Genomic DNA, 21,011 nt, shown 5'->3' with positions numbered 1-21,011 from the left:
CTCGAGCGGTCTCAGCGGGTTTGGGCAACCGTATTCTTAAGTACTCTCAACCGAAGTTTCGGGAAAACTCAGTTTTCCACGAAAACCCGGCCAACCAACTCCCCCGCAATCCTTAAGGGACACGCAATGGGAATCGCATTGCCATTGCGATCGAATTGAATTCTCTTTTGGGTCGAAAAGTTGATGGGAGCTCGTAAAATGCCAAGATCGACAGCGGACGTCACATAAACATGGCCAACCGGCTGCTAATGTAGGGCACGAGTCCTTCAATCCTGCAATGCTGTAAGGATGTCGGGATCCGATCCGGGCATCTGGGCAAATATTTACCGAAGCTTCGGCTCGTAAATTGCCGCCTACACACAATGCAATTTCGGGACCAAGTACAAATCAAAGTGAAAGTAATGACCGGTATCCCTGGACAGAGACATTAGGCTACTGTTTTTGTAGTCCCGAAGATCTTGGCTTCTGCTCCTGCCGTTTCCCTCGGCAATTGTTCCACATTTTGGACAACACACGAGACAAATCTGGGCTAAGACACCTTGCGACGTCGCCGTGTGGGTTTCCTTTCTTTTCCCACTTTTTTTACAGCTCGTCGCCAGCTGGCCGGAGATCGGACCATTGTTTGACATATAGTCAGATATATATGGGCAGGGGCAAACGGCAAAGTCTGGCAAACACAAAGGATCCAATCTACCGGGATTTACCTGCTTAGCTGAGCGACTGTTCTTTCACCGGAAGAGCGGTGAGAGTAGAGAGCGAGGAGAGGTTCAACAGGAGATTCTAGCACTTTTCGCACAGCGCCCCCTGTTGGACGGTGGCTGAAACTCAGATCAGCTGAGGTCCTGAGATCCTCAAATATGGACAACAAATCTTTGGGATCTTATTTGTTTGACATTATTATCGTAAGCTTATCTTCTTTTCCTTCTTCAGAGGTATGGTAATAAATCCCCACGTCCCTCTCTCAAACAGTATCATTCAGCCCCCCTTCCCCCCCTTTTGTAGCCCCACTTGCTTGGTTATCTTACCCATAAATACATATATGACAGATGACGGATATCTGTTGATACAAGCAGTCCTAGCTTCAAATACTCCTTATCTAATCTGTAGTATTAGTTTTAGTTCCGTTTTTCCCACAGTCAAGATTCCGTTAGTCTGCCCACAAAATCAGAGCCCAAGAGAGAGGCTCTCTTTAAGCTGCTCTCTGGTGGTTGGTCTTCCACTTCGTTTAGCTTCGTGAGCGCTTCGTTTCGCCTCGGGTCTCGGACGAGCCTTCGCTGAAACGTGCGCTTGCGCCGACCTTCATTTCCGTTTCTGAGCTCGTGCTAAGCAGACACGTGAACTTCATAGCAGCAAGGAACGAAAATACCTTTGGCTTGAAGAAATTAGTTGGTTTATTTTTTTTCGTGCAAAGGATCTATCAAAATTTGTGTGCCGCCGACGCGCAAGGATCACATTCTTAAACAAAATCAGTGCTGTTAATCAAGTTGAACCTAGGCTAAATCGAGTTTCAGTTCGCCAGGCGACGTAGTCGCAAAAAGATCAAGTTACCAGGTAAGTCCATACAAAAGACATACAATCTGTGCCGAGAAATGGATCGATACGTCCATTTAGATCGATCGATCTGTAGATCGCTCGATAAGCTCGGTTTCCGAAGCGGCGGCACACCTGGAAAAAACAATTACGATCGCACCCATGAGGTAGCCGTGTTTGTCTTTGCTCTAGCTCTAATTTTAATTTAGCCAAGGAAAGGGACGAATTGACGTAAGTCCCTAACCCCTAGAGACAGCGATCCCGATCCAGATCTCGGTACCCACAGTAAAAAAGGGGTGGTGCGTTCTCTAATACATTTAATTTGTTGCTGTGTTTTTTTTTCTTTTCCTCAACTTCTTTTTCCTACCACCCCGAGCTAATCCTCCGGGCACAAGTCACACACACACGCACATTCTTCGCAGGATCTTGGGCTGGAAAGAAAATATTTTTTTGCTCGCCTTTACCGGCTGCGTTTGTGTAGTTTCGCCCGGCTTTTCATCTTATTCTGGGGCTGGGGTGACGTTTATGGATTACACGAAAACCCATTTTCTATCTCACTCTCCGTGAGAGACAATGGCCAGGATCTTTGGGACGATCCTTTAAGGCCCCTTTTGGCTTTGCCGATCGCCGCATTTTTGCAAAATGGCATCATTATGCTGGGGCGTAATTGTTGCGCGCACACACGCACACTCACACAGCGAAAAGAAAACGCACATCGCAGATCTCAGACCATAGAGCCACAGAGCATCCTTTAAGACTCCTTGTCCAAAGGACCCGCTCAATTTTATGGTTGGCAACCGCAGCGCAGAAATCTGTTAGGGAAATTAGCATATGTTTAATTTCAATTTAAATGCAAACCTGAAATTCGCAAGGAAAGCGACGTACGAAGGACCTGGCGAGGAACTCGTTTGCCGCCAGAACAATTTGCAAATTTCCTGCTTTGTCCTGCACTTTGTTTGCCAGCTCGCCCCTTCATTTGTTGCCGTTGTTTTTCTGCCTCGAAATTGTCTGGAAGAGTTCCCAAAAACCGAAGGACACCAGAAGAATGGGAAAAAACGAAACCAGATCGGAAGCCGTCGCTCTGATCCCCTTGTTTGGCAGCCAGCTGCCAAGGACCAAGGACCTAACCGGGCATACCCGATTTGCCAACCAGATCCGGAAAATCATCCAGACTAATCTGTTCTATATCTTTACTGGCACCAAGCTGTTAACAGTTGGAAATCGCCAAAAAAACCTAATTAAATTCAACATATTGCGGCTGCTTTTTCACTCAACGTGCCATATCTCAGCCAAAACTTGCCCAAAATTTGATCCGAATACTTCTATTTGGTCGTTTTGATTAACCCAAAAAACATGTATTTAAATATTAAAGAACTAAGAAAAAAATTTTTTTTTTCGAAAATTTACAATTTTTGTGATGGTACCCCTTACAAAAATTTAAAATTTCGAAAAAAAAATTTTTTTTCAAATCGAAAAAGTTGAAAAGCCTAATAATTGAACATATATTTAGGAGTCTAAAAATGTATTCCACTCTAAAATATTTCAACTTTTGGCCAAGCTAAGAGCTCTAAGTGGAACAATGGCACATTTATTAGGATTATAAAACCACCTAGATTACCTTCATAGATTACATAGGTATTTCTTCTATTTCAGTAGGGACATGCCAACCATGACACGGATGCATCGCCACTCCAGTTCCAGTGCCGTGGTGGAGGAGTCGCGTGGCCGGCGCCGTGGAGTGGGCGTGCCAGGAGTCGGTGACGCGAACAAGGAGAATTTCGGGGTGCACTTCATGAGCAGTCCCTTCGGCAATGCCAGTTTGATTGCTCTGCAGGATTTGAGCAACGTGCACGGAAAGAGTCCGCAGCGCAGGAGTTTCAGCGAGGGCAGTGGTCCGCGGCAGGCCACGCCACAATTGGCGGCACTGCGCTGCTTGCCACGCACCACCGGTGGTGCAGTTGCTCTGGAGGATTCTCAGCTCTCCTCATCGCGAATGGGCGATACCACACTGGACCGCATGCTGGATGCCATCATAGAGTCGGCCAGGAAGGAGGTGAGGTGTACGAAGCCACTGGCAGGCGCCGGCGCCACCACTTCGACCACCATTCTGGCGGATAATGCCGAGTGGAGCGAGACCAGTGTCCACGAAATGGAGGTGCGCACGCCCACCCACTTGAAGCGGCAGCGGGTGGTGCGGCGCAAGAACCCACACAAGACTACCACCATCAACCAAACGCAAAGCCACCAAGCCAAGAAATTGGAGCCACTGCAGCTGGTTCCCAGCACCAAACGCTGCCTAAGCTTCTCATCCAGTTCCGCCTCGAGTGATTTGGACGAGGATGAGCAGCAGGTGGCCAAGAGGAGTTCGCTGGCCTCCCCCACGACCACACCACCCTCCCACTGCACCACCACCACCAGCACCACCAGCAGCATCAGCAGCAGCGGCAGCAGCAGTAATAGTGGGGCGGACGTGGAGGCCAGTCAGCGGGGCAGCATCGATGTAAGCATCGCATTCGATGCCAAGGAGCAACAACTTAATGTACATGGTGAGTTCCAATTTAAATTCGTAAAAACCCAACTCAAAAATATCCCTATAATTCCAATAATTTCTGCTATCAATGTCTATCGTTTGCCACTTACTTTTCTGCAAAAACTGCACTTCAATTCAATTTAGAAACTTTCTATGTACACCAGACAGACGGCACTCAATTTCGGTAAATAGGATTATCGGGGAGCCGTCTGCCTGAGTCTTGAGGTCCCAATCCCCCATACTGACCCGCCAGCCCACGAGAATCATTGCCGAACTCACCTGTTAATTACACCTGTCCACCCCGTCCTTCTCCATTGCAGTGATTCGCTGTCGCGACTTGCAGCGCTCCCATGGCAGTGGAAACGGCAGCATCAACGCCTACGTCAAGGTGGCCTTGTCCGGAGGAGCCCAGCCACACGGATACGGTGGCCACTCGTCGGGGGGAAGCATGAGTTCCGGGTACCAACGCACCGCCGTCCATCGGCACTCGGGTCGCCCGTACTTCGATCAGCGCTTCAACTTCCAGATTTCCAGTGGCGAGGAGACCGCCGGACAGTATCTTCAATTGGCCGTGTGGCATCGGGATCGCCATTTAAAGTGAGTACGAGTACGGTCGACAGCCAAGAAAAGCACAGAAAGTATTTCCTGAAATTGAAGAGCAAATGTTATATATTATATGATTATATGAAAGGGGGTGGGGTTGCACAATTGGTTGTTAAATTTGAATTGCTTATGCAAAGTACTCTCTTCCAGTAGTTCCAATATAGTATAATCATATCTTAAAAGAGAATGCCAAACGTATTCAATCAAAGTATCAATTGCCATATATTGCCATAAAATATGTCCATATTGACCCCTTGTAATGCGCCTTCTTGCGCGTGCCATCATCGTCCTGTTGTAAGTCATTCACCCCTAAACGTTTATCGGGGGAAGTTCTGGAAGAGATTGGGGAATGGCGACGGAGGGCCTGCTCCGCAGACAGGCAAAAGACCAAGTCTGGTTAATTGTGGCGCTCTTCCTGGCCTCGTGGCACCTCCAGCGCCTTTCGCCTCCCGCCTTTCCTGGTGCATTTCCTGCACATAAACAAGCGCTCGGCGCTTTCCCCCGGAAGTTCCAGCTTGCCAGCGCAGGCGCAGTGGCTCGGGCATGCGACTTCCAGCGACTTTCCCGGGCTGACCTGCGCTGCTGCGTGTTTTCCCGAGTTTTCCCAGCTCAGTTCCCGTTACTCAGTCCGAGTGGCAAGCTCGCGTGAAAAGCGGCACAGAACGGCGAACGGCAGAACGGCTGGCGAAGCTCGAAACGCAGGAAACGAGGCAAAGTAAGCCCAAGAAAATGTATATCCTTGCGGGCCACAACGCAGGCTAAAATATTCCATTTTGTTTACCTTTTTTTTAAAGTGCCTTCAATGGCAGTGTTCAATTCCGTTGCCCAAAAAAGAGTGCAACGAAAACTTATGTAACTGTGTACGTGAGTGCGCGAAGCATGGAAAGTGTAGCATAATTTCGGGCATGCTGCTAAACAAATTGCAAACAGGAAGTGGAAGAAGGCCTAGTGTGTGTGCGTGCCAGTGTGTGCGTGACTCGGAGTATCGTATCTATGTGAGAGAGGGCCTTTCGCAGCGTGCTCGAAAGTTAATTAAAATTCAAGGACATTCAGGAGTGTGGTACTTGAAATTCTACAATAAAATTGGTCAAATTCTGGGTTTAATGCCAAATCGATGCTGGCGGTTGGGGGCGATTATGCAATAATCACCAGCTCACGCACATACACACCCCTATCTTCTGTATTTTCCTTTGTTTTTTGCTGTCAGCAGCTAATTGAAGTGGCCAACTAACTAAATGTACACCCGGGAACCATATCACCTATTCCATTTCCCTGCCTCACACGCACCTGCCTTTATTTGTTGGCCATGCATAATTTAGGTTCACCTGGGTTGTGAAAACAGTCTAGGCCAAAAAGGAACGTTTTAAGTCAATTTACAAAACGACTGGCGGTTGAATAATTTATGGCCAGCTTTTCGGCACACAGTTGCGGAGGCAGCAGTACGAAGGCCCCAACATTTTTAATGCACCTCCCGAACTGACAGCTGCGATTGCAATCGCCCCAAAAAAGAAACAACTATACATATATGGTACGAGTAGAAGCCCACGGACTCCGCAAGGAAAATCAATAAAAGTGACCCAAATACGCGCGCCAACTTCAGCTAAAGTGGCCAGTGGAAGAAGCAGCAGACAGAGCCTTAAGCCACTGTCATGCCACCCACTGGTCCACCCACTGGACCACCCACCGAACCACCATACACCGAACCACCCGAACACCCAGCCAATTGGCCGGGCCAAGCGCATTTCCGGGCCACATGTCCGTAGTACGTACATACGTACTTTGTGGCATGTGGAAATGTGGAATGTGGCGGCAGCTTAGGGCCGCTAATTGATTTATGTCACGTACGACCAGGAGAACTTGGTGCCTCGGTACGGGCTTTCTGGGGCCTTCCACGGATTGGATTGGATCAGCTGTTGGCGAGCCACCTTCACTCACTTATAAATAGACAATGTCCGTCAGACGTTGTAACGTGACGCAAACTGACCAAAATGGGTACTGCCATGGGCATTGGCATTATCCAAAAGCAATTGCGAGGGGCCAAGGATTTGGCGGACAATCGTTCGTTTATATTTAATGGCCATATTAGTTTTCGCATTTTGTCCAAGTCTGTCCACAAACCCATTGATTCCATCATTCAGGGGACTTTGACCACCATCGAAGGCTGTAGGTTTCCTGTATGGAAATTTGAATACCTATAATTCTTCAACTCATATATATTAGTGATTTTTTGAGTGACTTAGAACTTTCCCACTGACTGTTTTTTTTGAATTCCCTTTCAGACGCAGCGAGTTCCTGGGCTGCAGCACTTTTCCACTGAATGAGTTAGTGCATCCGGATTCGGGCGTCTCGGCAGGATCCTACAAGCTGCATGCACAGGCATGTCCTCCGCCTACTAGCCGCCATAGCCAACCAAAAGCCAACGCAGGCCAGGATCAAAAGCAGGAAACGGAAGTGCCGAAGGATCAGGATAAACAGCAGGACGACTCCCCCGCAGAAATGGCAGCCGCCGCCACAGTCACGCCCCAAAAACCGGTTGCCACTGGATCCGGATCGGGATCAAATTCCGCAGCGATGGCACTGAACGACGAGGTGATCAGCATTAGCATCGATAGCATGGGCAAAGAGGATCCTCTGCTGCCCCAGCAGCCCCAACAGCCCATGAAGCTCAGCAAGAAGGCACTCCACCAGCGAGATGCCGACGAGAATCTCTTTCTGAGATTCCTTGAGCTGGATCCGCCAGCGGATGGCAATGCAAACAGTACCACCACCCAGGCACTGGCGGCGGGCTCCCAGTCCTCGGCGTCGAAGGCCAACGAGAGCAATGCCAACCATCTGAACAATGGGACATCCGGTGGCCGCAGACAGTCCACCATGCCAAATAGCGGAGGATCCAGCGTAGGAGGCGCTGTCCGCCAGCAACAGGGACGTACCCCATTCACCATGACGAAAAGACTTACGCGAACCGAGGAACGGGGCTTTGGATTCTCTATTGTCTGGACGCATCCGCCACGGGTGGAGAAAATCGAGGCGGGACTCTCGGCCGATCGGTGTGGCATTTTGCCCGGCGACTATGTGATCTTTGTGGACAAGCACAACGTCGTCACGATGCCCGAGGCTGATGTTCTGAATTTGATACGATCGCAGGGCTCGTCCTTGACGTTGGAGATATTCAGAAGGTCAGGCGCGGGCGCCACAACAATCACGTCGACGGACTTGGGCCAGAACAATGTACACATAAGCACCAGATTGGGCGCGGCAGTGGGCTTGGGCAGCGAGGAGCACACCCTGGCCACCACCGCCACAGGAACGACCACCGTAATGAGTCTGCAAAGGACCACCAGTACGAGGATCCAGCCGGTGGCAAATAGCATGAGCCGGCCGGCTACCGCATGCTCGGGAACCACCTCCTCCATCGAGGCGGCCAAAAGGAGGCTTCACCTGCCACAGGTCACCTTCAGCAAGGAGGTAGGCAAAGGTGTCTTCGTCTAAGGATTATTATTTTCTTTGAATCATTTCGTGTCTTTGTGTACATACTAATTTGTTAAGTTTAAGAGATTAAGTTATCGCCATGCTGGTTATCATTACGACTACCTAATTATTTATCCTTTTTTTTGCCTAGCCTAGGCCTCTATTTTGTTTGAGAGTCCTTAAGCTTCGTGCGACTTCGCTACGCTTGACAATAAACTTTTTTTTTCGATCCCAAATGATTTTGAGTTTATTTTATTGCCATAAGTTTGTTTCCATCTGCTGTTCCCATTGGTTCCCATATGCTAACAAGCTCGACTTATTAAGCTCTCTAACCCTTGACCCGTTTGAATGCCCACAGTCGATTGTGCCTATCACGGACAACCGTAGGCGCTTCCTGCTCCAGCTGATTAGTCGGGAGCAGAACTTCACGGCTGCCCTGCACTTCGGAGTGGACCGCTTTGTGCAGCCGCTTGGGGAACGAAAGGATCTGATATCGCCGAACGATCATCGCACATTGTTCCAGAACATCGACGAGCTGCTCAGGATTGCGGAGGACATCCTGGAGCAGTTGTGCAGCAGCGATCAGCAGGACCAGGAGCCGCACATGAACTTTGCCTCGCGGGTCTACCTATCAAAAACTACAGCGATCTGCGCGGCATACAAGAAGTACTGCAATGGAATCAAGCGGGCGGACTGTGTTTTGGTCAATAAGTCCCGACAGACTGGCTCCGAGTTTATAGCCTTCATTACGGAACCGGCCGTTCCACGTAAAAGACCCGATCTCACCATGTTCATCCATCGACCACTGCAGCATTTTCGCGAAATCCTCAAACTGATGCAGTTGCTCGCTGGAAATTGTCATGTGGATACGGAGGAGCACAAGAACTTTAGCACGGTTATCAACGAACTGCAGGCCGCCTATCGGGAGATCACTGTGAGCAGTGGTCTGATGGAACCACTGGGAGAAGGTCGCCCCCTGCTCACCCTCCAGGATCTGGAGTCCCGGATGGTCTTCACCAAATGCAAGCCTTTTACGTTGGCCGTTCAGGGGCGCCAGTGGATCTTTGGTGGCGATTTGTCCCGGGTCGAAGGTCGCTCCGTGAAACCCTATTGGACACTGCTATTCAGTGATATCATCGTTTTTGCCAAGGTCAGCCGTGATCGCGTCCTGTTTATCACAGAGGAGCCCATTCCCATCGCCAATGTGGTTGACTCTTGTTTTCACATGCGCAAGAAAAGTGAGTGCGAGTCCGCAAGATCGGCTCCCAGACTTGACATTCAACTTTTCCCTTTCAGCCACCGAGTTCCGTCTCACAGTGGATCCCAATGGACGCCTGGCGGAGAGTCCAACGGGTTACTGTGCCCCCGATCTTACCCGCACTCCAAAGCGAGGAGCCCGCCGCAAGAGCCTTATTTTAAGGGCACCTTCGCTGGAACTTAAGGCCGTTTGGCAGAATCTTCTCCAGCGGCAGATGTAAGTCATATGCCTGCCAGTGAGGAAACCATACCACTCATCTACTACCTTTCCCCTCAGCTTTCTAGTTAACGCCGCCCTTGGCTCCACGCCCTTGTCCAGTCCTTTGGACTCGCCGGATGTCCTCAACACCCTGGTTCCGCTAAGCGATATTGGTCTGACCACCGCCTCCATGGGGTCGATGAAGTTACCCTCGCTGGACAGCATCCACCTGAAGCAGCAGCAGAAACAGCAGGTGCGTCTCTTTCGCAGCAAGCGCTTGGACAGCGGTGATTCCTACGAGAATCTTCAGCGGCTGGCCAGTGCGGTTCGGCACCACTGTGCCAGCACCACCACGAGCAGCGCCACCCAGACGCAGTCCCATCCGCAGCCACCTCTCTGCACCACCTCGCTGCCCTCGCGCACCAACTCGCCCGCCCGCAACCAACGCCATCCGAATGGTCAAGGTCATGTGGGTGGGTCGGTGCCCAATGGAGTGGGTGGTGTGGGATTCGGTGGCTGCAATACAAACAGCTCTTGCCTGAGCAGCAACGCTAGCTTGACTCAAACCCAGACGCAGGTCCACACCCAGACTCTAAGCCATTCCCAGACCCACTCGCAGACCCAAACCTCTGTGCTGTCCCTCTCCAGTTGCAAGTGCTTAACCGTCATTCCGGAGGTTACTAGTGAACCGCCAGTCAACCAGCATGCCACGCAGAAACTCCTGGAGTTTAGCTTGAGCTCAGTGGGTCGATCGTTCATCGATGAGTCCGGTGGAGTGGTTGGTGGTCAGGTCTCCCTGACTACGCCAGAGACCCCCACACCCAACATCTCACCCACCACTTCGCAGCCCTGCAACTCGGACGCCTTTTCCAATGACTTCGTGGCAACCTCCACGAGCGGGAAAGGCCCGAATATACCACTAGCTGAATTTGGTGGCTCCTGGGATCTACTGGAGCTCGATCTCCAGCTGCACGAGGTCAATTTAGATCCCAGCTACGACACGGATGTGGAGGAGTGCATCTTTTTGGGCGACGAGGAGGACAGGGAGGGCACTGAGGGACACGGACACGACGAGGACAGTGACGAGGACGACAGCGTGGTGGTGGACGATCCCTTCGGCATGCTACCAACCAGACCAACGCCACCGGACTCGCTGGACCTGTGATTTGACTTCTGGCTGCAGTCAGACCCCGCTAACAGCCCCTTGCCGCACAATCTTTGAATCTCGACGAGCTTACTCAACTATGTTACCACTGAACTACCCAGAAACCTCTGCTCTATATCTCTAAATATTTAGCTCAATCGCCGTTTTGCTCTGCTTTTGTGTCAGCTTTGGCCAAGTTTTCCATCACTCACAATCAAAACTTTGCAGTGTAGTGGCAGCCTGTCTTTGGAAGATTGGGGATTGACTTTGCCAGGATATCAGAATCAGAAACCGAACAGTGAGATTAAAACGAGTGACACCCGAATAAGATACTAGAAACAACATTTAGGAACCTATCACCTGGATAAGAGCCATTTTAAAAATCCGCTGTGTTTCACAGATTTCTTTTCCAGTTTGCATTGCAAGATAGCTAGCTGACTTCACATGTATATCCAACTGTTATATAATAGCTCTAGTGATTTCTTAAGGCGGAAACACATAAACGGCCAAAGATTTTAAGATCCAGGTGAAAAGCATATGTGTTTAGCTGACTCTAACTTTGAGTGAGAAGTGACAATTATCCGTGGAAAATTGTACATAGACATATAATCATCGCTCTCTAAGTGTATGTATCTCTGTTGTGCATTGTATATACTCGTGTATTGACATCCATACCATATATCCCATTGAGTAACCCTCCCTTTATATGGTATTCGTTCCATCCAAGTCGATTTTGAATCGGGTGTAAATAGCAATAAACAGTTGAACGAGGGCAGAGATTAAGGTTCGATGATGATTGTATGTGTTTGACGCTAGTATTTAGCTCTTTTTAGTAATGTATGTGAGTATACGTAGTATACCCACCTTAGATATAGCCGTATATATATGTATATTAGCTAGTCAAATATACACCAAACAGATGCACAATCTGCTACGCGAAACCCCAACGGGGTTTGCGTTTTACAAGAGTTTTTAGCTTATAGATATATACATATATCTACATAGAATATGCATATATATATATATCACACTCTATTCGTACTAACCATTCGATTGAAACTTTTTTGCCAATCCAACAAAAACAAAAACAAAGAAACAAGATAACCTACTTGAAATTATACTAATGTTAATAATGCTTCCATTTTGTAGCCAAATTGAAAACCTATTGATTACTGTTATTGCTGTTGTTATCCTACATTAGCCTAGTCCTAGTTTCTCCTAACTTCCCCGAAATTCTCGCCTCGGATCGGATCCTCCTCGTATGCTAAGTTGACCCATTAGCCAAATTTCTTGTAGAATCGCTCGATTAATCGACTAACTTAGTTAAGTTCACCTCGATTGGCCAGTTCAAATTTTAATCAAAATCGAAATCAAAATCTTAGTTGTATATATACTACTTTCCTATCAACATAGTTCAGTATGCGTTGTTTCATCTGTATTAAAATGGTGCTCAGTCGAAAGACTTTTGGCTGGATGGCGAACTACATGAGCTACATACATATATGTATCTGATCTAGCCATCGATGTCAATTAGCTACGACAAGCAATTTGTTGCCTTAAAAATATATCTTCACGCTAACCACTTACATGTATGTATTACCTAGCACTAGACTGCCTTTGCACAGTGGGACAAAATTCTAAAGAAAGTTAGTTTGATAAATGGCTAACCTTCTGAAATATGGTCCTGCAGTGTGGATTCAGTTTGTTCAAATTTCCACCCAGCCAGAAGTTTAAACAGACAGTTTAGCATACAAACAGACACACACTCACACACACAAAGAAACACCCACACACGCTACGCACACAGACATCCATTTGCGAATTGAAACTGATTGTGAAATATCAAGCATACGCCGCTTTGTCTTTTGCGGTTCGGTTTTGAGTGTGCCTTGAGCAGTAAACAAGAAACTTCTATACACAGTATATATATACATGCTAACTATTTAGATTCATATTCATATTCTGTAAACTTTATGTACGTCTAGATATTTTCCATTTATGGTTTTTCGACATTTTACATAAAACGAGAGGATCGCGAATCGACCATCGATATATCGAGTCGATTGAGATTGAGATTAAGAATGCGAAGAGAAACGATGAATTCAAATAATAATAAAACCAAATGATTCTTTGACTAAAAACGCTTGTGATGATCTTTTTATTTCATTTCAAAAACCAACAAAAAAAAAAATACGAAAAACAAAATAAGTGAAAATTATACCAAGTAGAAACCCACCGAGCACTCACTGGATAACCATATAGCTCCGCAAAACCAGATCCTGTGATCCGAAGAAAATATATGCAAAAATCTTTTTTAAGCCGTGCAAAAAAAGATGAAACCAATCAAAAACCAAAATTGATAAATTAAAAATTGTGATGGACTCAATTTTAGTTTTAAGTTCGAATTGCTTCTTTCTATTCTCCAAACCTACTTCAACTTCCATTGCTTATTAGTTGTTTGTTGTGTGATTGTACTCGCTATCGTAAACCGTTGTCTTGTGTCATATATATAATATATTTATAGATCCGTAAAGTCCTAATGTCCCTTTTGAGCCAATTTCCGTTGTTAGCCAAAAGCAAGCGTTTTTAATCAAAGATGGACTGAGATTATTGTTTCCGTTCCGTTTCACCGCTTCGCAAAAAGAGTTCTCTGACCCAAAGACAAAGCCAAAAAGCAAAGCAAAAGCAAACACAGGGCAAGACCCGAGCTAAGCTAAAGCAAAAAGCAAAAAGCAAAAAGCAAATGAGCCCATCACAAATTTTTAATTTGCCAAACGACAGGCGGCAGTGGGTGGTGCTGGTGGTGTGGTGTTTGAGGCTCAAGGTCATGGTCCCCGGGTCCAGGTAACGTATTACTCACATAACCGAGCTTTTCCAGCAGCGCACCAACAATTCCCACGGACACGCTCACTCCGCCGCAGGAGTGGCCACCGATCGATCTGCGGATCGCTCCCACGGCCACAACCATGGCATCCACGGTGGTCATGTGGAGCAGATCGAGCTGCTGATCGACGAGAAGTGTCGCATTCTGAACAAGACAGGCACTCCCAAGTCGAGCGCCCTGCACCTGGCCAACTGGATGAAGGGCCAGCTGGACAAGCAGCAGCAGCAGGCTCGACTGGCGGCGATCGCGCGATCGCAGGAGAATGTGAGTGCCGAGGACGAGCAGCTGATCTTCAACAGCGACAGCGAGCAGGACGAACGGATCACCTACTGGACGCGTCAGCAGCTGGAGAAGCGTACCAAGGAGCTCAATCTGGCCAAGGAAAATGGCGCCCTATCGGCTAGGCCCAATTTTGGGGGCAAGCGTCTAAGTGGCGTCGAGGAGCTGAGCATGAGCGCCACCTCGGATATCTACTCCACGTCGGAGGCGGAGGGCGTGACCAGTGTGATCAGTCAGTCGCATAGCACCACATCCGACAGTCAGGTGAGAAGCGATTATTTCCGTCCACAATACTGCTTCAACTGTAGTCCCTTATGCATAGCAACCTATTAACGCAACCAGCTTCAACCCCTTGCCTCTTACTTGTAGACTTCCATGCTAACCCTGCTCTTTGTTCCCAACTTTTTCCTGCTGCTGTTTTGTAACCCGCTGCCAGATCACCGTACGCTCGAGTCCCATTGTGCTGGACAAGCTGGCCGTTTGCCGTCATTGCCACAAGAATTGCCAGCAGAGCGGACCGGGTGGAGCGCGTCCTGGCGGCGGAGGCGGAGTCAACAACTCCAGCTCCACGCCCGTCCTGCTCTGCAATTCGTTGAAAGTGCAGCACAGCCAATCCTCGCCAAATCGCTGCTGCAAGCTTAGCAATGGTATTGCGGGTGCCACGGAAATGGCTAACCCGAAGAACAGCAATCGAACTGGAACTGGGACAGGAAGCGTGACCAGCATGTCCAGCAGCACTATTACGGGGGAACTGTCCTCCAAAGTGGTGGCCAGTAGCAGTCGTCGGGAAACCGGCGACACCGAGAGTGACGTGGCCCAACTGATAACCGATGAAATTTCCCAATCGCAATCAGAGGCCACCGATGACAGCGTCGGAGCCATGCCCAATAGCAGTAGCAGTGCCGGAGAGGGAATCCCAGTCACCACCGGCTCCAAACTACGTCATCTAGATCCAACAGTCTCAGTTTCATCCTTGCCCAATGGCCATTGCTCCGCTGGCGTCGGTGGTGGTTCGCCAAAACCGTTGCCACCACCACGTCGCACCCGCGTTGTGGCCCAAATGTGCCAGGAGCCACCAAGGCCCAAGGCCAACCAGCAGGTGAAGGCCATTGTGACCATTACGGAGACGGCCAGGATAATGCGGAGCAGTCCAACGAAAGGCTCGGGTTCGGGATCGGGAACAGGCACAGGCTCGGTGGGTGGTTCCCCAGCCAAGTATGCGGCCTGCCACTGCCGCTGCACTCCAGAGGACTTTACCCACGCCCAACTCTCGCCGGACAAAATGGAGCACCAGACCTGCAAGCTACTGGAATCACCCAAGCAAACGACCACCACACTGGAGCAGAAACAGGAAGATGAGCAGTTGTCCCTGATGCTCATTGGGCTGGCTCAGCTTGCTCCGGCTGCCACACTTTGTGGGCAGGAAAGGATCCCCAAGGAGGAGAATAGTACACCCACCATAGCCGTGGTGCCGCCCACTCCCGATTCGGTGCTCACAAAAACCAGCACTCACGTTTGGGACAACAGTGGCTGCTCGTCAAACGGCGGGGGCACCTCCACCACCAGCACCGCTACCACTACAACGAAACAGCCCAGGCAGGCCATTATTGAGAATATTCCAGAGGACTCGTGTGACGAGTCCCCATTGGATGAGGAACCACCCTATCGACCCATGAGCAGTGCTCTTCGCCGATTCGGCACCATGTCAAGCTTAGAGAAACTACCTTCCGATGATCGAATGGATGAGGCCGATGAGCTAGATGATGATTTGGACTCATTTAAGCCAAATGGCCATGATGACAACAGTCCCCAAAACGAGGAAGACGACGAGGATGCGGGCTCGGAACGAGCTTTGGTACAAAACGACCTAGGGGCCTCCAGTTCGTCGGGAGTGATTGTCAATGGCGAGGGCCTGGCCAGTGGTGCGTGGACAAATCGGGCGGGAGCCTATGTCTCCGACAAGATGTCCTTCTTCGAGGAGTCGCGCGCTTTCATTGATAAGTACTTGGGTCGCTGGAATGCTGGCGATGCGCAACAGCAGCACCAGGGAACCGCCTCGGAGACGGATGAGCAGATGGACGAGTGCACCTCGGGAGCCACCAGTGGTGAAGAGGTCTGGGGCACACCCACCAGTGGCGGGGATAACGATGATCAGGACTTGCAGCTGATCAATTCGGAGAACACACATTCGGTGAGCATTTGATATTTGTAATGTACATTAATATATCGTTAATGAATCTGATTACGTACAGTCGCCAACCAAGTCGAGCACCTCCTTGAATGACGACGACGACACGGAGTTGATGATGGACGAGCTGTTAATGGCGCCACCTATGACTGCCAGCACGATTCGGGGATTGTTGCCGCGGTATGTAGGACTTGAGGAGGTTTTTCAGGTTAAGTTGGCACTTGGAGCTCCAAGAAACACCCACCAATAATCACACACAGCCGGTAGAGAAACCCTAGGCAGCCGATCTCTAACTGTTGAACACCATACCGAGTATCTCGACTTACTATATCTGCCATACTTAGTATAGCTTAGTCTAGTGCCTCCATTGATCCTACTGTTAATAAGAATACGAACTTTCTTTTTTTCGTGTACTCCTTTGGAAACTTTCTTTCGTAGCTTTTACAGGTGTTTATCCTTTCGTTATCATTCGTTTCACACACACACACGTATCTCACATGAGCCTAAATTCGATTTGAATCGGTGTCATACATTGTATCTCTATCTGTAACCAATAACTTTATACCTAGTATTGCTCACTCATTTGCGGGCTAGTCCTAGATCTAGTCATAGTTATAGCCAGGTTATTAATAATAAGGCGAGGGTTCATACCTTTGTAGCATATCCCTCCATTCTTACATATATTTACCAACGTATTTACATATAACCTCAACTAAGTTTTGCTCAATCGAAATTGATATATCATTTATGCCATCGACACACAATCAACACATCGATCGACTGTTGCTAAATTCCAATTGAAATTCGTTTGCATTCGCCATACACACGTATTTTCGAAATCGTTATCGTAAATCGTATCCGTATTGTCGACGTAGACGTCGCCTTGAGCCCCTTTTTGAGGAGGAGACGGAGAGCGACGAAGAGAAGACGCAGCAGGACAGCGATGACATCAAAAAGGTGGGTCGTTATTACAGCAAATCCCAGTCACACGCCCCAAAATGTAACAAAACAAAAACATGGTCCCGGGTCCAAACGAAAATGCAACCGTGTTCAGTGCTCGCGTTTCGTTTCAACTCCGCACTCCGCTGCATGGCCAACTACTACTACAGTGGGCAACTGTACCCAAGCACAATAAAAGATCGGGAAGGAGAGCTAAATCTTGCTCCATCTGCAACGATTCTTTAGATTTAATCCTCCTGCATGTAGCCCTAGCCACACTATTAAACTAGCCTCGGAATTGACCTTGATTTGTCTTTCTATTCTGTCTGTATTTTCATAAACCATCGTCTGCAACTTGCTCATCTCCATCATCATCTTCATCTTCATCGATCAAACATCACCACCATAAAACAATCAATCAATCATGCTAACATGTTTTGACTTTGTATGAAAACTGTACTTTTAATGCCTGTCTGCTTAATGTGTTACTGTAAAACGTGTTGCCAAATATAAATATGTACTTGTACTTGTATAGAAGGTCGTAGTAAAATTAGTGAAGCTTTAGCCCATCCTGCAATACTGCGAGCTCATCAACATCACACGTCCGGACATGATTGACGTACAACCGGAAAACAACCATCACCCACCTCCTGCGAACTAGACCCATCGATTCGATCTTGCTGTCGACATTCCGTACTGAAAACGAACCAAGCATCCAACTCCTCACCCCCATTCACATCAAACTGCGCCAACCGCTGGCAGGAATCTCTATCCCAACCAGAATTGATTAGTTGAATTCTATTCCCAACAATTGGTAGGGGGAAGCAACGACCAATGGCCACTACCTAGAGGATTCGGCTGGAAGTTCAAGCGACAGCGAGTCGGTGCCACCAGCCCCACCACTAGTTCCTCGGCAAGTGGTGCCGGATCGGGAGGAGGATCCGTCGGCGGAGGGCCAGCAGGTGAATCTGGCGACGGAGGACCAGGAGGACTTGCACTCCAGCGTGGAGCGCCTGATTCCGAATCTGGCCACGAGTGCGATGGGGCCGCGTCCCTTGCTCACCACCCGTCTACTGCCCACCACGGCTATCGATCCTCAGCCGCCGGCAGTGCTGGTGGCCTCATCCTGCGAGTATCTGCTCGATCAGCGCCCCTCGAGCGTACCAGGACGCGATCTCGCCGGCGGGAGCATCAGCACCACCACGATGACATCCTCTCGGCCGACGCCTCCGTCTCCGGCGAAGGCAGCAGCGACGCCGATCGGGATGAATGCGATGATGACAACGAAGACGACGACGACGACGATGATGATGCCGAGTCGAGCTCCCTCATCGACTATTTCAACAACCAGCAACGCGAGCGACACTACCAGCTCCGGCGGCAGAGCCAGCGGCAGACCTCCGAGATTTGTGCCGCCGCCACCGCCTCCACGTCGCTTGCTCCTCACGCAGACCGATCCAGTCGCTGGTCAGGCCAAAACGGTGAGTTCCCAGTGTATTTATATAGAAAGACAGACAGTCTTAGAGGTAAACAGCGTAGCATTAATGCACTTGATCCTCGCAATAATGAAGGTTTCCGTGTTTCCGTTTAGGAGCTACCTCGAAAAAGATCTGGCGCTACTGCTGACAGTGGCTGCTCGGTGGTTGTCGGCGGCGCCGCCAGCGCTTCGGACCCAACCGCTATCGGGTCAAGGACAATGCCATCAACACCGAGTACCAGCAGCTTGGCGTCGGCGGCGGCCCCAAAACGACCGTCATCAACGATAATAGAGACCTGCCTGCTGGGGGCACCCAGGCCCGCCTCAGCCACTTCATCAGCAACAGCCTCGAGGATGGCAAAGCCGATCCGCCAGAGTCCGCCCACCCAGCACCAGTCGCAGCCGAGGGGTCAGAGCTGCCCGGCTGCAGCGCCAGCACCGTCGACGGCTGCGCCAGACGCACCCACTGCCCCAATGCCCCACGCTGGATGCGGCCTAAGCCCAAGGCTGGAAATGCGGCTGGCCCTCAACCACGACATTCTCGGGGACGAGGACTTGATCTGCTACGAGCCTGGTCCCGATCTAACGACTATTCTGGGGTAAGGGTGTCCCCCCAATCGCACACTAGATCAGCTTTAGTACTAAATTAAAATGGTGTCCCTATTCCAGGCACGACCTCTCCACATTTCATCGTCTGACGGGTCGCGATTTATTGAGTCGTTCAGCCACGAACAGGGTGCAGCCAAAAGAGGCTGTCATATCGTACTCTCAACAACGCAACTCAAAGATGGACACGCCGACGGTGAACCGCCGGCCCCGCCCCCTCTCAGCGGGCGCCTTGGGCGGCTCCACCAGCAACAGCAATCCGAACAACAGTCGCAGCAGCAGCAGCCACGGCAACAGTCCGCTCGGCGGTGGTTTAACCCGTGCCGGCGTCGACCCAGTGGGCCACCAGCAGCAGGTGGGTCAAGCAGGTGGTGGATCTGCTGGTCGAGTAGGCGGCGGGAGCGGAAGCGCCGGCGGCAACAGCACCGCCTGCAGCTCCAGCAGAGGCGGGAGCAAATTAGGCGATCTGGAAATCTTAGCGAGACGCGAGAAGATATACTCCATGTCTCAATCGAGGAGTGGCTGTCGAGTCAGGGAGACGACGTCCACGACCACTCTGATGGCCATGGCTACGGAGATGCGTTCGGGGATGGATTCGGAGAAACGCGACTCTTCCTGGCCCAAACGAGCAGCTGCAGCAGCCTCTCTGACGAGGACGAGGAGTTCTACTTCGATGGACGGAGCGGGAGCCATCAGCACCACAACCACAACCACCACAACAATGACTGAGGAGGCCTTCCTTGAGACCGAAGTGGGCAGATCGAAGCGCTTGTGAGTATTACTCACACCAGACCACCGGACATGGAGCCAGTCAAATGTCTAACCCCTCCGCAGGATAAACTTTATTAAGCGTCGCAACTCCGAGATAACCGCCAGTAGCACCAGCAGCACCCCCAACTTCTCCGACGGCGCCTTTGGCGAGCAGCCCCAACCGAGCCACAGCCAGAGCAGTCTTCTTCTCCAGAAACTGCCGCCGGGTCAGTCGCAGGCCCAGGACTCAGTGGAAATGGCCCAAATGTCGCCGCGCAAGGATAACGTAAGTACCCATCAAATTCCCAAAGGCTTTCAATCGCGTAACGTCTATTTCGAATGCAGGACAAGCCATCGCTGAATCGCCGCCTTTGGAAGCAAATCACCAAACGCAGACGCACCAACTCCGTGTCCCAAATAGTCGCAGGCTAGGGGAGTCACCACCCGTCGGCCCGTCGATCCGTCGATTCGTCGCCCCCACTCGTCCCCTCTGTTACTTTCACTAACCGTGTTGTGTGGCTAGATCTTAGCCTCGATCCGCGATTGCCGTTGAGCAGCAGCAGCGATCGACGAGCGATGGCAGACAACAATTTGCACGGGGCAGCCCGTCGATAGGCAGTAATCAACTGTAACCATATCACGGTGATCTTCACGGGCTGTCCCACCGAAAGAACTGGCAAAAGCTAAACCAAAAACTTAGTAGTATGTTAAGAATTTTGATACGACTTTGTAGCTAGCGAATCCCCCGGATCGCAACGATACCGGGCAGCTCTAGGCGTCCAATTGCGTCCAAAAAAACGATAAGCGATAAGCGATAAGCGACTAAAACGATAAAAATGATAGAAATGATAAAAGTCGATTCTCCTGCCAGCAGAGCCAAGGAACCGAGTCCCAGCCAAATATGATATAGACAACGAACGTTGGTAGTACTGGGCACACTCACTCACTCACTCCAAAATAGACATTGTAGACATTAAAAAACTTAACACATAACAAATAACACTTCAGTCCAGCCAAATGAATTAGGATCTAGAGGAGTTCGTAAACTGACTATTTTTTAGAGATCATGATTATGTCTTAGCTTAGCAGTTTTGGGTTTATGTTGCGGGATTGAGACAGTGAATTTGCCTTACGTATCCAATGAACTATTGTATGGG

At 49.7% G+C, this 21,011-nt stretch overlaps 1 protein-coding gene across 7 annotated transcripts; it reads left to right on the top strand.

The window, feature by feature from the left end:
• The first annotated feature begins 1,322 nt into the window (after window positions 1-1,322).
• Window positions 1,323-20,286, top strand: LOC117148582. 7 transcript variants are annotated; one of them, XM_033316049.1, is made up of 15 exons: window positions 3,191-4,076; window positions 4,381-4,657; window positions 6,943-8,128; window positions 8,490-9,369; window positions 9,428-9,605; window positions 9,666-9,840; window positions 13,613-14,158; window positions 14,331-16,085; window positions 16,147-16,262; window positions 16,958-17,039; window positions 17,840-18,502; window positions 18,613-19,097; window positions 19,168-19,875; window positions 19,939-20,140; window positions 20,200-20,286. In XM_033316049.1, exons 1-15 carry the CDS (start codon window positions 3,191-3,193, stop codon window positions 20,284-20,286), a joined length of 8,226 nt encoding a protein of 2,741 aa, XP_033171940.1. The 7 variants fall into 7 exon arrangements, with proteins under 7 accessions (XP_033171942.1, XP_033171945.1, XP_033171944.1 ...); XM_033316051.1 differs by lacking the exons at window positions 16,958-17,039; window positions 18,613-19,097; window positions 19,168-19,875; window positions 19,939-20,140; window positions 20,200-20,286 and adding an exon at window positions 1,323-1,551 and having other exon boundaries at window positions 3,184-4,076; window positions 13,610-14,158; window positions 17,840-17,968; XM_033316050.1 differs by lacking the exons at window positions 17,840-18,502; window positions 18,613-19,097; window positions 19,168-19,875; window positions 19,939-20,140; window positions 20,200-20,286 and adding an exon at window positions 17,557-17,586.
• Window positions 20,287-21,011: the final 725 nt, after the last annotated feature.

Source organism: Drosophila mauritiana, chromosome X (assembly GCF_004382145.1).
Source record: "Drosophila mauritiana strain mau12 chromosome X, ASM438214v1, whole genome shotgun sequence".
Taxonomy (NCBI): domain Eukaryota; kingdom Metazoa; phylum Arthropoda; class Insecta; order Diptera; family Drosophilidae; genus Drosophila; species Drosophila mauritiana.
This window is presented reverse-complemented; position numbering and strand designations above follow the sequence as displayed.